General features: G+C 41.6%; 1 protein-coding gene across 2 annotated transcripts in view; it reads right to left on the bottom strand.

Moving 5' to 3' along the window:
* Window positions 1-14,930, bottom strand: part of PIK3R3 (phosphoinositide-3-kinase regulatory subunit 3) — a 99,106-nt gene extending 84,176 nt beyond the window's left edge. The window contains exons 1-2 of one of the 2 annotated variants that reach the window (XM_023221488.1): window positions 14,678-14,930; window positions 13,745-13,854 (exon numbers count right to left, since the gene is read on the bottom strand). In XM_023221488.1, coding sequence (XP_023077256.1) covers window positions 13,745-13,850 — 106 coding nt within the window. In that variant the 5' untranslated portion in view covers window positions 13,851-13,854; window positions 14,678-14,930. Of the gene's footprint in view, window positions 1-13,744; window positions 14,597-14,677 lie in introns of those variants that run through there. The other variant, XM_023221487.2, reaches the window with a different exon arrangement.
* Window positions 14,931-15,165: the final 235 nt, after the last annotated feature.

Raw genomic sequence — 15,165 nt, 5'->3', positions numbered from 1 at the left:
AGCTTGCAGTGGGCTGAGATCCGGCCACTGCACTCCAGCCTGGGCGGCAGAGCAAGACTCTGTCTCAAAAAAATAAAATAAAATAAAATAAAATAGCAGATCTCTCATCCTGTACTCTATTTTTATCCTCTGTTTCTTTCTCCACAGCATTTATCACCATCACTATGTATTTTATTTATGAATTTGTTTATTCTCTGCTCTCTTCACTCCCTTAGAAATGTAGAGTCCATGAAGCATTTTTGCTGTTTTGTTCGCTACTACACTTAGAATAGTGCCTGGCAGTCAAATATTTGTTGAAAAACATGAATTAACACACAAACAAAAAAATTTACAGGTGTTTACTATGTTCCAAGTACCACACTAAGTACTTGACAGTTATTAATCTCCTAAATCCTCATAACCCTATTGAATGATCATTATCACCCTACTTTTTGGGTGAGGAAACCACAACACAGAAAAGATAAGTAAATTGCCAAAGGACACATGTTAAGAAGTGGCAGAGGCACAATCTGAACTCAGGCATTCTGATTCCAGAGACTCCTCTCTTTTTACTCTACTATACTGCCTCTAGATTTCCAACAAACTGAGAAAAATCAATACTTAGGCACACCATACATTTTAATTGAAAGATAAAATCGATAGATTACTTTAAAGTCGTATTCCAAGCTTTTTTGTTTTGTTTTTTGAGATAATCTCACTCTGTTGCCCAGGTTGATCTTCAACTCTCGGTTTCAAGCAAAACTCCCATCTTGGCCTTGCAAGTAGCTGAGACTATAGGTACATGCCACTGTACCCAACTCCTAATTTTTGTTGTTGTTGTTGAGACGGAGTCTCGCTCTGTCGCCCAGGCTGGAGTGCAGTGGCCGGATCTCAGCTCACTGCAAGCTCCGTCTCCCGGGTTTACGCCATTCTCCTGCCTCAGCCTCCCGAGTAGCTGGGACTACAGGCGCCCGCCACCTCGCCCGGCTAGTTTTTTGTATTTTTTTAGTAGAGACGGGGTTTCACCGTGTTAGCCAGGATGGTCTCGATCTCCTGACCTCGTGATCTGCCTGTCTCGGCCTCCTAAAGTGCTGGGATTACAGGCTTGAGCCACCGCGCCCGGCCTTTTTTTTTTTTTTTTTTTTTTGAGACAGGGTCTTGCCCTGTCACCCAGGCTGGAGGGCAGTGGTATAATCACAGCTCAGTGCAGCCTCGACCTCCAGGGCTCAAGTGATCCTCCTACCTCAACCTCCCAAGTAGCTGGGACTATTAAGAGTGCACTACCATGCACAGTTAATTTTTGTATTTTTTGTAAAGACGGGGTTTCTCCATGTTACTACCCACGCTTGACGGCTCCTAATTTTTCAGGTTAGCTTTCTATCATAAATCATTCCATAGGTCCCAGGTTTACTTAATTTACTGAACTTTAGAATTTTAAATGTATAGTTTTGCAAAATGTTCTCTTACACCCATTTACTTGCTATACTAACACTCTATTCCAATGCCTATATTCCTCAAATTAGTTAACTGTCAACCACAAATGTTAGCTTCCTTATCTTCTAGTAAGCAACCAACAAGACAGAAAAAGGTCTACCTTATGTTAACTCAATGAAGTTAATATGAAGTCCAACTTAGAAAATGAAAATGTGGCTAGGCACAGTGGTTCACGCCTGTAATCCCAGCACTTTGGGAGGTCAAGGTGGGTGGATTACAACGTCAAGAGATCAAGACCATCCTGACCAACATGGTGAAACCGCGTCTCTACTAAAAATAAAAAAATTAGCCAGGCATGGTGGTGGGTGCCTGTAATCCCAGCTAATCAGGAGGCTGAGGCAAGAGAATTGCTCGAACCAGGAAGGTGGAGGTTGCAGTGAGCTGAGATCGCGCCACTGCATTCCAGCCTGGTGACAGAGCAAGACTCCATCTCAAAAAAAACAGAAAACGAAAATGCATTTCCCACAGCTAGATTTTAACTCTGAAAAAGTAAAAAATAACTTGCTAATACTGTTTATTGACAAAGACAGTAACATTGAAGAGAGTTATGGTTTTCCAAATTAATTTCCTAGCATTAATTCTCTCCCTCTTCCTCTTTAACAGAATCTCTCCCCAATACAACTATATACCTCAGTAGAAGCCAACACCATTCCAGATTGAGAAACGTGATTAACCTAAGGGTATTTACTGGTGACTGGTTCAGGAACTAGCCTATGACCCAATTCTGGCCAAAAAAATGGGAAAGAAGTTTGCTAGAGGTTTTCGAAGAAAGTTTCCTCTATCCAAAACAGTGGCACGGGAAGAGATATTTTTCCTCTTCTTTTAGAAGTTGTTGTTTATGGATATGATGCCTGGAATCACTGCAACCATTTTGCTACTAGCCTGAGGATGAAGCCAGTCCCAGGGATGGCAGAATTGGGCAATATATGGCTAAGCAAAATATGGTGTTTTTACTGACACTGTTAAACTCCTGAAATCAACTAACTCTATTAAATGAGAAGATAAAATTTATTATTTTTAAAGCCATTTTGAATTAGTTCTGTTGTTTACAGCTGAAAAAATATGAATTAAATATTTTATAAAATACGTCCCAGAACATCAGGAAAAAAGGTTGTGGCTAATTCTATAAATGTCTATTAGAAATTCAACATAAATTAGACCATATTGAGTGACCCTGTTGTAGAAAGGTCACTCTATCCTCCATGGAAAAGAAAAGCCTAATACATATGTAAGAACAGAATCTGGCCGGGCGCGGTGGCTCAAGCCTGTAATCCCAGCACTTTGGGAGGCCGAGACGGGCGGATCACGACGTCAGGAGATCGAGACCATCCTGGCTAACACTGTGAAATCCCGTTTCTACTAAAAAATACAAAAAAAAAAAAACTAGCCGGGCGAGGTGGCGGTCGCCTGTAGTCCCAGCTACTCGGAAGGCTGAGGCAGGAGAATGTCGTGAACCCAGGAGGCGGAGCTTGCAGTGAGCTGAGATCCGGCCACAGCACTCCAGCCTGGGCAGTAGAGCGAGACTCCATCTCAAAAAAAAAAAAAAAAGAACAGAATCTAAAGCAATATATTTCCAGCACAACAATTCCTTTCAGCAAGACCTTTTTCAAAGCAATTTTCATTCAGATTTTTAATTTTGATTCATAACTGAATTTTTCTTAAGTTTAAAAACAAAAACTGGCTGGGCACAGTGGCTCACACCTGTAATCCCAGCATTTTGGGAGGCTGAGGTGGAAGGATTGCTTGAGCCCAGGAGTTCAAAACCAGCCTGGGCAACCTGGAAAAACTCTATCTCTATTTAAAAAAATAATAAATATTTAAAAATAAATAGTTAATAAATAAAAACTATCACAATATTTAAGATTACACAGCTGCATGCGCTGGATCTGTTGTTGCATATCCTCAGGTAAGGACAGGTAATCTGGCCCACAAACAGAACATGAGACAGGAAGTCCAAGTATGGATAAGGGTAGATGGTATTAACTTTGGCTTTGTGTTGGTTCATCAATACCAAGTCATAGGGCAGTTTTCATACTGATATGGGACATGCAAAATGGTATGATTTGGCAGGCTGGACATAGTCTACTGTCTCTTTTATTAAAATAATGAACTTTTATCAGCCAGGTGTGGTGGTACATGCCTGTAGCCCCATATACTTGGGAGGCTGAGGTGGGAAGGCTGCTGTAAGCTGTCATCATGCCATTGCACTCCAGCCTAGGCAACAGAGCAAGACCCTGTCTCAAAAAAAAAAAAAAAAAAAAGAAAGAAAACAATGAGATAACCCTTTTACTTTATGTGAATTTACAAATATGCACAAGGAACAATACATACAACATATATGGGCAAGCAATGTGGAAACTGATCTTTAATAAGGCTTGATGGCTCACTTTACCTTGTTAAAAGTCAAGTCTTGGCCGGGCGCGGTGGCTCAAGCCTGTAATCCCAGCACTTTGGGAGGCCGAGACGGGCGGATCATGAGGTCAGGAGATCGAGACCATCCTGGCTAACACGGTGAAACCCCATCTCTACTAAAAAATACAAAAAACTAGCCGGGCGTGGTGGCGGGTGCCTGTAGTCCCAGCTACTCAGGAGGCTGAGGCAGGAGAATGGCGTGAACCCAGGAGGCAGAGCTTGCAGTGAGCTGAGATCCGGTCACTGCACTCCAGCCTGGGTGACAGAGCAAGACTCCGTCTCAAAAAAAAAAAAAAAGTCAAGTCTTACACAGGGTAAAATTAATTGGTATAACAACACACTGGATAACTTAAAACTCTCCATTTGGCCCTGTGCTATGTAAAACTAACCTAACACACTGTGAAAAACTTATTACTCATTTCTTTTTTGAGATAGAGTCTCGCTCTGACGCCCAGGCTGGAGTGCAATGGCACGATCTCAGCTTGCTACCTCTGCCTCCAGGGTTCCAGTGATTCTCCTGCCTCAGCCTCCTGAGTAGCTGGGACTACAGGCGCACGCCACCACACCTGGCTAATTTTTTTCTTTTTAGTAGAGATCGGGTTTCACCATGTTGGCCAGGCTGGCCTCGAACTCCTGACCTCAAGTGATCCACCCGCCTCAGCACCTCAATGTGCTGGGATTACAGGTGTGGACCACCGTGTCCTGCCTGTTCATTTCTAATTGTTCAAAGTTTCAAAAACAACTTTTACTCAAAACCATATAAATCTTGCTAATAACATTAACTATTGCATTTTTTTTCATTATTCCCTTTTTTACACTAAGTGCCCAGCCAATTATCTTCATAAGTTTAGAGGTCACATACTGATAATAAATAATATTAACATTTTAAAGCTTAAGTCACAAAATAAAGCTAGTTGGATCCATGGGCCTAAAATTTAACAAAATACTTGGGCACTGGATGTTTAGGGAAAGAAGATACAAGCTGGGTATGATGGCACATGCCTGTAGTCCCAGTTAATCAGGAGGCTGAGGTGGGAGGATCACCTGTGCCCAAGAGTTTAGGCTGCAGTGCGCCACTGCACCCCTCAGTGACAAAATGAGACTCTGTCTCAAAAAAAAAAAAAGAAAAGAAAAAAAGATATGATGGAAATACAACGGCCTGGCCTCAAGAAATTTATCTGGTTAGGGAGGTGAATTATATTTATGAAATAATTAAGTATCATAATATAACACATGATTCCATGTCAAAATAACAGAGATAGCCCTACATATAAAGGGGTACAGTGCTAGAATTTTTGGAGAAAGTTTTAAGAAGAAAGGGGGACTCAGACAGGATCTTGATTTAAAGATGGGGGTGGGAGGGGCATATTCTACATAGGAAGCAGGTTAAGCAAAAGCTTGAGATAGGAATGAGCAATCAGGGTATAGGGTTAGAAGGAACTCGACTGTAAGTATGAATAGAAAATTAGTAATAAGTTATAAATATATAAGTTGGTGCCATATTACTAAAGTTTAAGAATATGATCTCTCCTTAAAAGAAATTAAGAGCTGCTGATTATTTTTGAGAAGAACAGTAAAACAATGAAAATAACATTTCAGTAGAACTAACCTGGCTGAAGAATTCAGGACAAACTTACAGTGAGGGGAAGAAGAAATCAGAAACAGAGCAACCAGTTAGGGTGTACTGGTTAAGAACCCGGGCTTTAGTTAGGCAGACAGACCTGCTCTGCTACTTGGTAAGTTACTAAACCTAAGTCTCAGTTTCCTGTCTGTAGAGTGGGATAATAATAGCGCCAATTTTATAAGGTTGTTGTGTGGCTAAAAGAATACATATAAAATCATTTAACATAGTACTTGTACTATAATAATTGTTCAACAAATGTTAGCAACTATTACCTTCATTACAAATCATTTCTAAGGTGAGGTATTGAGGAACTGGACAAGAGGCAATAGAAACTAAAAGGAAAAGATGACTTGGGTTGATATTTCCATAGACTCGTGAAATGTTATAACCAGAAAAGACCCTAGAGAACACTTCCAAAAAACAAAATGGATAAAATGTGGCCCCAGTAAACACTGGGAAGGAAGAAAAGAATGGGGCAAAATAGCTCAAAGGTTTTGACTGCAAGAGTACCCAAAGAGGTAGATATGGGATAATTACATGTTATCAATAAGAAGCTCTAAATACAAACTACACTTATTGGGCACACACTATATGTCAAATACTGTACCAAATATTGATATGGTACATTTAATCCCCACAAGTCTGCAAAGGTAGGTATTAGTTCAATTTTACAGAAAATAGCTGCACAGAGAGGTTAAAGTAGTACCCATATAACACTGGGCAGGATAAGAAGCAAGGCTGGTTTTGTAATCTATGTCATCTATTTCCAAAGCCTGTTTTCTTTCTACTATACTCAGGATGTCTCCCTCTTTAATACCAATAAAAAATTATATCATATCACATAGATACATTTATATTTTTCTACCTACCTTGTTAAATAAGGCAATCATAAACATGTCCTATCTTTTGTACATTCTAAGAAAAATATAAAAGTATTCAGCATCAGCTGGACACAGTGGCTCACACCTGTAATTCCAGCACTTTGGAAGGCCCACGCGGAAAACCTGAGGTCGGGAGTTCGAGACCAGCTTGACCAACATGGAGAAACCCCATCTCTACTAAAAATACAAAATTAGTTGGGTGTGGTGGCACGTGCCTGTAATCCCAGCTACTCGGGAGCCTGAGTCAAGAGAATCGCTGGAACCCAGGAGGCAGAGGTTGTGGTGAGCCGAGATCACGCCATTGCACTCCAGCCTGGACAACAAGGGTGAAACTTCGTCTCAAAAAAAAAAAGCCGGGCACAGTGGCTCACACCTGTAATCCCAGCACTCTGGGAGGCCAAGATGGGTGGATCACCTGAGGTCAGGAGTTCGAGACCAGCCTGGCCAACATGGTGAAACCCCATCTCTACTTAAAGTACAAAAAATTAGCTGGGCGTGGTGGTAAGCACCTGTAATCCCAGCTACTCGGGAGGCTGAGGCAAGAGAATTGCTTGAACCTGGGAGTCAGAGGTTGCAGTGAGCAGATATCGCATCATTGCACTCCAGAATGGGGGACAATAGCGAGACTTCGTCTCAAAAAAAAAAAAAAAGCATTCAGCATCAAAACGAGAATAAATTTTAAAAGCATTATCAAATGAGAGAATCACCATACTTCTAATGAAACATAGTTGGATACACTATACATTATATTAAATGAAAGCAATGACTAATCCTTTTCAGTAAGACAAAAAACTGGCATAGCTTTTACATCATTTGATTATATAAGCATTTGTCCCAAACGACAATATCATTAAAAACTAACACCTAGATCATAAAAGAAACATATTACTACACACAGAAGAAGTCTTTATATAAGATGAATCCAAATGTGCAGGGTTAAAAATAAAAATTCAACCACAGAAGGCTGCTTAACCTGTTAATAGTAAGGATCATGAAGTGGCAGATGACCTATTTCTTCAATGTAGCTCTCAGCAGGTATGTTCCCCAACCATAGGGCTAGTGTACTAGTTTTCCACCAAAATGTTACTTAATCTAAATTGTGCCAGGTTGAAAATACCAAGTATGTCAGGGTAAGCAAATAAGCTTCTTCAAAACAACCTTTGTGTCTGGCTTCAAAGTCAGAAGATACTTCACCAGGTTGTCCACCAAACTATGTAGTCTAACTTCTAGACTAGTAGGTCTCAAAATGTGATCCAGAGTTTCCAAGACCCTTCAGAGGGTCCAAGAGGTCAGAACTATTTTCATAGCATCACTAAGACATTATTTGCCATTTTCATTCTCATTCTCTTACAACTGTACAGTGGAGTTTTCCAGAGGTTATAACCTGTAATATCTCAATAGACTCAATGCAGGAGCAGACATGGGAATTTAAATGTCTTCTATTGGCCAGGCATGGTGGCTCACACCTGTAATCCCAGCACTTTGGGAGGTGGATCATTTGAGGTCAGGAGTTCCAAGACCAGCCTGGCTAACATGATAAAACCCTGTCTCTACTAAAAATACAAAAATTAGCTGGGCGTGGTGGTGGGCGCCTATAATCCCAGCTACTCAGGAGGCTGAGGCAGGAGAATTGTGTGAGCCTGGGAGATGGAGGTTGCGGTGAGCTGAGATCACGCCACTGCACTCCAATCTGGGCCAAAGAGTGAGGACCCTGTCTCAAAAAAACAAACCCAAAAAAGTCTTCTATGAAGCTGGATAGTAAAGATGTCAATGCCATTCTTCCCACTAATTCTTTTTGCTTTTAGAAAATATAGTTATTTTTTCATTTAGAAAAGTTATGCTGGCCGGGCGCGGTGGCTCAAGCCTGTAATCCCAGCACTTTGGGAGGCCGAGACGGGCGGATCACGAGGTCAGGAGATCGAGACCATCCTGGCTAACACGGTGAAACCCCGTCTCTACTAAAAACTACAAAAAACTAGCCGGGCGAGGTGGCGGTGCCTGTAGTCCCAGCTACCCGGGAGGCTGAGGCAGGAGAATGGCGTGAACCCGGGAGGCGGAGCTTGCAGTGAGCTGAGATCCGGCCACAGCACTTCAGCCTGGGTGACAGAGCGAGACTCCGTCTCAAAAAAAAAAAAAAGAAAAGTTATGCTAAAATATGTTTGCCAGGCATGGTGGCGCAGAGGGATGCTGGGGCAGAAGGATCACTTGAGCCCAGGAGTTCAAGACCAGCCTGAACAACAAAGCAAGACCCTGTCTCAAAAAAAAAAAAAAAAAAAAAAAGCCACATGTATAATGCTTTATTATTTTTTAATGAATTAAATATATTTTAATTTCTCAGTTTTATTCTAATACTACAAATATCAATAGATATAATCCACTTAAAGAGAAGGCTTTTGAGGTCTTCTAATTTTTTAAGTCTAAAAGGGGTACTGAGACCAAAAAAAATTAAAAACCACTTTTCTAGACTTTCCTATATTCATGTTTTGCCATACAAAACTTTTCATTTTCTAATTATCTATGGAAGAGATGTTGCTGCCCTAAAGATAATTTCAGGCTGGGCGTGGTGGCTTATGCCTGTAATCCCAGCATTTCGGGAGGCTGAGGCAGACAGATTACTTGAGCCCAGGAGTTCAAGGCCAGCCTAGGCAACATGGCAAAACCCTGTCTCTACCAAAAAATAATTTTTAAATCTTTAGCTGGGTGTGGTGGCAAGCACCTGTAGTCCCATCTACTAGGGAGGCTGAGGTGGAAGGATCATTTGAGCTCAGGAGGTCGAGGCTGCAGTGAGCCATGATCATACCACTGTACTCTAGCCTGAGCAACAAAGCTGAGACCCTGTCTTCCAAAAAAAAAAAAAAAAAAAAGATAATTTCAGAAGTTTGTCTTGATAAGAACAAAAAGAAAAGCCAACAATTTTTTAAAAATTGTCTATTAATTTAAAAAGGAAGTTATTACATTTTCCTAAAATGAAAACAATAACAATGTCAAAATTAAAGTGCTGAGCTAACAGACCACTAGCTACAACCTTTGTGTGTGAGTTATAATCAGTTGTGTATAGGAAATCCTCAAAAGACCAAAGGTGAGGCTCTTTGAGAGGCCTCTATCCAGCTTTGCTACAGAATAATCCCAATTCCCGAATTCATAGCAAGACTAACCAGGATGCTTACAGGCGATTCTCTGTTCTACAATCTTAACATTTCTACACAAAAGTTTTGTTGTTGTTTTGTAGAAATGGCATCTTTGCAAAGCTATTCTGATCTAGACCTCCTGGCCTCAAACGATCCTCCTGCTTTGGGTTTCCAAAGCACACTGGGATCGACAGGCATGAGCCACCACACCTAGCCAACAATAAAAAGTTTTATGTTTCATCTGAACAGTTCAGTATATCTACTGCTGCCAGGAAATACACAAACATTAAGATACTAAACTCCCATTTGGATTCAACTTTTACATTACTGTGACTGTAGATACACCAATCCACGCAGTTATTAGGAACCTTCAGGATGCATAATAACGTTAGTTATTGAAAAGATAGGCTAGAGGGAAACATCTTTGAAAAATAGTTTTTGAGGCCACTAGAAGCAATAATAGATAAAATTTTGCATTTATGGCTCAGTCTAAAATTAAGATGAAAGGCTAGGCGTGGTGGCTCACGTCTATAATCCCAGCACATTGGGAGTCCGAGGTGGGCAGATCACTTGAGGCAAGGAGTTCAGGACTAGCCTGGCCAACACGGAAAACCCCATTTCTACTAAAAATACAAAAATTAGCCAGGCATGGTAGCATGTGCCTGTGTAGTCCCAGCTACTCGGTAAGCTAAGGCACAAGAATCCTTTGAACCCGGGATGCGGAGGTTGCAGTGAGCCGAGATGGCGCCACTGCACTCCAAACTGAGCGACACAGCGAGACTCTGTCTTGAAAATAAAATAAAGATGAAAAAAACATATAAAAATATTGGCACCATTACAGTTAAGGGCCCTAAGTCAACAAATGTCTAATTCTAAAGTTATTTAGCCCTAGGCTACTACAATAGCCAAGCAATGAATTGGGCAAGGACCTTAAGTAGAAATGCACCTAAAGACTAGAAGGAAACAATGCTCCTTATTTATTAATTCAACATATACTGACTAAATTGTCTACTACTTGCAAGACCGTGAGCAAGCTAAGAAGCTCATGACGAGGTGGGAAGCCAATTTCATAGGGAGAAGTACACATAAATAGTACAGTAGCTTCTCTAGACAGAATGGAAAAAATTTCATCTGAGAAGTGCTAGAAGAGTAGGCCGGGCGCGGTGTCTCACGCCTGTAATCCCAGCACCTTGGGAGGCTGAGGCAGGCAGATCACTTGAGGTCAGGAGTTTGAGACCAGCCTGGTGAAACCCTGTCTCTACTAAAAATACAAAAATTAGCTGGTGTCGTGGTACATGCCTATAATCCCAGCTACTTGGGAGGCTGAGGCAGGAGAATCGCTTCAACTCAGGAGGCAGAAGTTGCAGTAAGCCAAGATCGTGCCACTGCACTCCAGCCTGGGCAACAGAGTGAGACTCTGCCTCAGAAAAAAAAAAAAAAAGAAGAAGAAGAAGAAGAAGAAGTGCTAGAAGAGGGAGGCAAGAGGAAGCAGGGATAACTTTTAACAGAAGGGTTTAGAGAACATATTCTGACACTGAAGGCGTCTGACCTGGGTCCTAAAAACACATACATATGAGATTTCAACGTGTGACTATTGCGAGTGAAAGGCATCCCAGGAAGAGGGAAAAAAGCATACATTCAAGGAACAGCAAACACAAAATTGCTTCTATAGAATTTATGATGCACTCCAGGAGGAGAATTAACTAGAAAATTATGTTGGAAGCAAAAATTAGAGGGACTTATATGACAGGGTAAGCAATCTGGGGATTTTTTTTTTTTTTATTGGTTTTTTTGTTTCGTTTTGTTTTGTTTTTTTGTAGGCAAAGGGAAGCCAGTGGGAAGTTTTTAAACCCATTGGAAGATTTATCATTGTAAGATAAGTCATCAGATGATTCTCTTAACATTACTGTGGCTTGAACAGGATAGAAATGGGAGAGCAGTTAGTACACTATGGCAGCAGTCCAGGAAGCAAATAATTAAGAGCTTGACGTGGGATGGGAGCTAGGAAAAACCTACAAAACATGCTACAACCGCTTCACTAATGATACAGTTTTAAATATTTTGAAAACTTAATTTATCACATAAAACAAGGTTGACATTCACACTATTTCCATGAAAAACCATTCACTTCATAGGCAATGTTTCATCATACTCAAGGGTGCTTCCTTTTTAAAAAGCTGTTAGGAATAACTAACCATATTCTACATTAAAGCTACAAAAGGGGTAATAAAGAATAGCATATGTATCCTTTCAGTATTCTCAAAAGAATCTCAGTATGCACAATTTCATTCAAGGATGAACATTTTAAGCTCAAAAGTTTATTTCCATGGAAAATAAAGTTTGGATCATAAATTTCTATACAACCTTGTAAGACCCACGTCTCCATATAGTTATAATAGTCAACTTTTCTTAAAATTATTTTTGGACAACTCAACTCAACTTGGCCAGTAGTTTTCTACTAGGCTAATATATTTCAACCATAAATGTATTCATTTTGTCCCCTCCTCCCTACTCACCTCCCACCCAACAAATTCCCTTTGTATGTCTGCAAGGCAAGATACTATGTAATGCAGTATAATTCTAAGGCAGTTTGAATATATAATTCTTACAACAGGAATCTAGAATTATTAACCTTAGTTTTTACAATAAAAGTACCAGTGATGTACTAAATTTCTATTCATATGTATGACAAATGTATCTAATATGCTTTACCATTAGGGGGAAACAAAGGGGAAAAGACACAATAGATGGGTGGCAAATCTTACAAACTTTACAAAACACTGAAAAGCTGCATCTGGATTGCAGTCACAATTACAAAAGCAAATAAAGAAGGCTCTGAAATGAAGGAAGAGAAAAAAATCCTAAGTGATCATCAAGAGTGAAAAAGGTTTATTTCAATATTAGTTTTTACTACAGCACCATTTAACACTCTGACTAATTGAAAAAAAAAAAAAACAGGATAATTCACCGTTTGCAAGGACACAGGAAACAATTTCTACATACCTTCTATAAGACAGTTACACTTCTTCACACTTGCATGGCTCAAATCCTTTCAAACGTTTCCAAAAATACAGTATTATAATAAGCGAGGTTCCCCAATGACACACATTTATTCTGTAGGCTTAGCCATTACACGTTTTAAAATACATAAAGAATTCATCCTCGACAGAAACAAGGAGTCACAAAGGCTCTCTACTTATTCAGAATCACTACATAAAGCACCATCTGTAATTGCAAACAGGGTTTGATAAAATCTGACAGCTAATTATCATAAAATGGGGTAGACTTTAAAAGAAAAAATCAACTTTTCCATTTTGCCTTCCTTTTCCTTTCCTATCAAATACACAAAATGTCTGTAATAGAGTCAGACAGAGCTTTAAAATAAAAATTTAGTACTATATATGTATACTTTACATTACATGTATAGGAACACATATGTACATGTCACATATTCACAGGAAAGAGAAAGGTTCCCTCGTTTATGGTTTTTTCTGTTTTGTTTTTACTCTAGGAATTCAAGTTACATTAAACCCTATCCCATAAATTAAATCATCATGAAATTAAAGAGTAATAAACTATTGCACGTAGATCTCTCTAAGCGACTATCTTCTGAGAAGGAAAACCTCAGACTAAGACCATGGCTGAATATGAACGCCCAATCCCTAAAAAAAATCACTAACCAGCATTTGTTTCTGCAAGAGAAAAAGGGAGTCTTACAGTGAATAATCACATAACTCAGTTTCAGAAGTTAACCGGGGTAAAACACAACGAACCAAATTAGACAAATGTATGAAAGGACAAGCTTTCAAGAATTCGCCCAAAGTGAAAGACTGGTTTTAATCCCGGGATATAAAACATCCTTTGCAGGTAGAAGAGTCTTTAATTGAAAAAGAAAAAAATAAAATAAAGTGGCGGGCACAAGAAAAACCTGAACGACACGAAAAGGCAAAGTAAAAAAAATAATGATCATTTTAAAAAGGAGTCTCTCCTCCCACCCCTACTTCCAGCCCCCACCCCCACCTTCGCAGGACAATAGGTTCAGGGTCCTAACTGCAAACTTTAAACGTGTAAACCAGAAGCAGTTTTACCGCAGCTGTAACTGCAAATCTTCCCCTCATCTCGAACCTAGCGCATCCAGCAATACTTCTGCCCTGAAAACATCACCAAGCTCTTGGTAAATACAAATCAGACCCATCACGAGATTTTTTTTTTTTTCTCCCAAGTACCTGGAGGATCCATTTCAATATAAAATATCAGTTCTGTCGAATAGGGCATCATCACCTCCCTCCAGTCTGCGTCATCGCGGTCCATACTCCACACTGTATTGTACATCGCGCTGTCAGGGGCAGGTCGTCAGGAGATATATAGAAGGCATATATTTTTTATCTGGTATTTAAAAATCTAAAAATATATATCTGCAAAAGTTCCACACGGAAATGTACTTCGGGGTTTTCAACGGCCAGGACTAGTTCAGCCAAACTACCAGAACAGGGTCCTCCCCCTCTCTCCTATAGAACCCAACAAAATGCCCCCGAACTTTCAAGCTTTGGGCTTTTCTCCTCAGAGGGTTACACAGAGGCTTTGGGGACGGAGGGCAGAGGTGTTAAAAACCGGCTTCCCAAAAATCCTTTCTACACAGTCGCTCTCCGGAGAGAAAAGCTCTCACCGCCTCCAAATCTTTCCGCGGAAGCCACTTTTGTGTCCTTTGGGAGGAGAATGAAGAGGAAAAAAAGAACACGTTGGGAGAAAGCCGGGAAAGTGACAAAGGAAGGCAAAAAAGGGGGCTGAAGATTGCGTTCAAGTTTCGGGGTCCCACTGGTCTGCAGAGAGCGAATCCCCCAGGGGCCGGGACTCGGGCTCCTCTCCGGTCGGGCTCGGAACCGAAGCTGCCCCAGCCTCGGGAATGGGGCCGGCCAGAAAAGTCCAGTCAGCTCGGCTTCTCTGGGCGCTCCCGCCGGGGTATAAGAAGCAACCCGCCTGCACCGACTGCCCTCACGCTTTCCCCCGACTCTAGCCACTAGAGTTTTATTTTAACGGCGCGGAGGGGACACCCTCCCCGCCCCACGCTGCCCACCCGCTGAGGCGCCACCCAACCGCGCCGGGAGGGGGGAAAGCAGGCATCACTACCGCCCCTTCCACGCTGTCCCGCCTCGAAGTACCGCGATTCTGTCAGGTGCCTGAGAACACGTTCAAAAAGCTGCCCTCCATCTCGACTTTCACGTCTCCCCACCGCTCTCTAGGCTTCGGCTCCCCAATCAGCCATCCGCGCTCTCCCCCAACCTCAATCAGAATGGTACGGCCCGGGCGCTGGCCGCACTCCAGGAGTCAGTGCCGGGAGCACGCGAGCCAGGCGGGGAGGGAGCAGGGCGAGGGAAGAGAGGCAAGGTGGGTGGTGATTGGCTGAGGCCGGTTGCCGGAGCCTGGAGCCTGCGTCCTTTGTCTGCCTTGCTCCTGCGAAGGAGCGGGAGACGGCTGCGCGCCCCAAGCGGGCCAATCAGGACAGAGCCGGCGCCGGCCGGTAAGGCGGCGATTGGTCAGAGCCCAGTTACTAAGCGGGACAAAGGCAGAAGGGGAAAAGAAAAGAAGAGAAAAAAAAGAAAGAAAGAAAGGAAGAAAACGCAAACGGCGGTTACTGACAGGCTGGGCG

The sequence above is a fragment of the Piliocolobus tephrosceles genome, chromosome 1, assembly GCF_002776525.5.
Source record: "Piliocolobus tephrosceles isolate RC106 chromosome 1, ASM277652v3, whole genome shotgun sequence".
NCBI lineage: Eukaryota > Metazoa > Chordata > Mammalia > Primates > Cercopithecidae > Piliocolobus > Piliocolobus tephrosceles.
The sequence above is the reverse complement of the archived record's forward strand: the minus strand, read 5'-3'. Positions and strand labels throughout refer to the sequence as shown.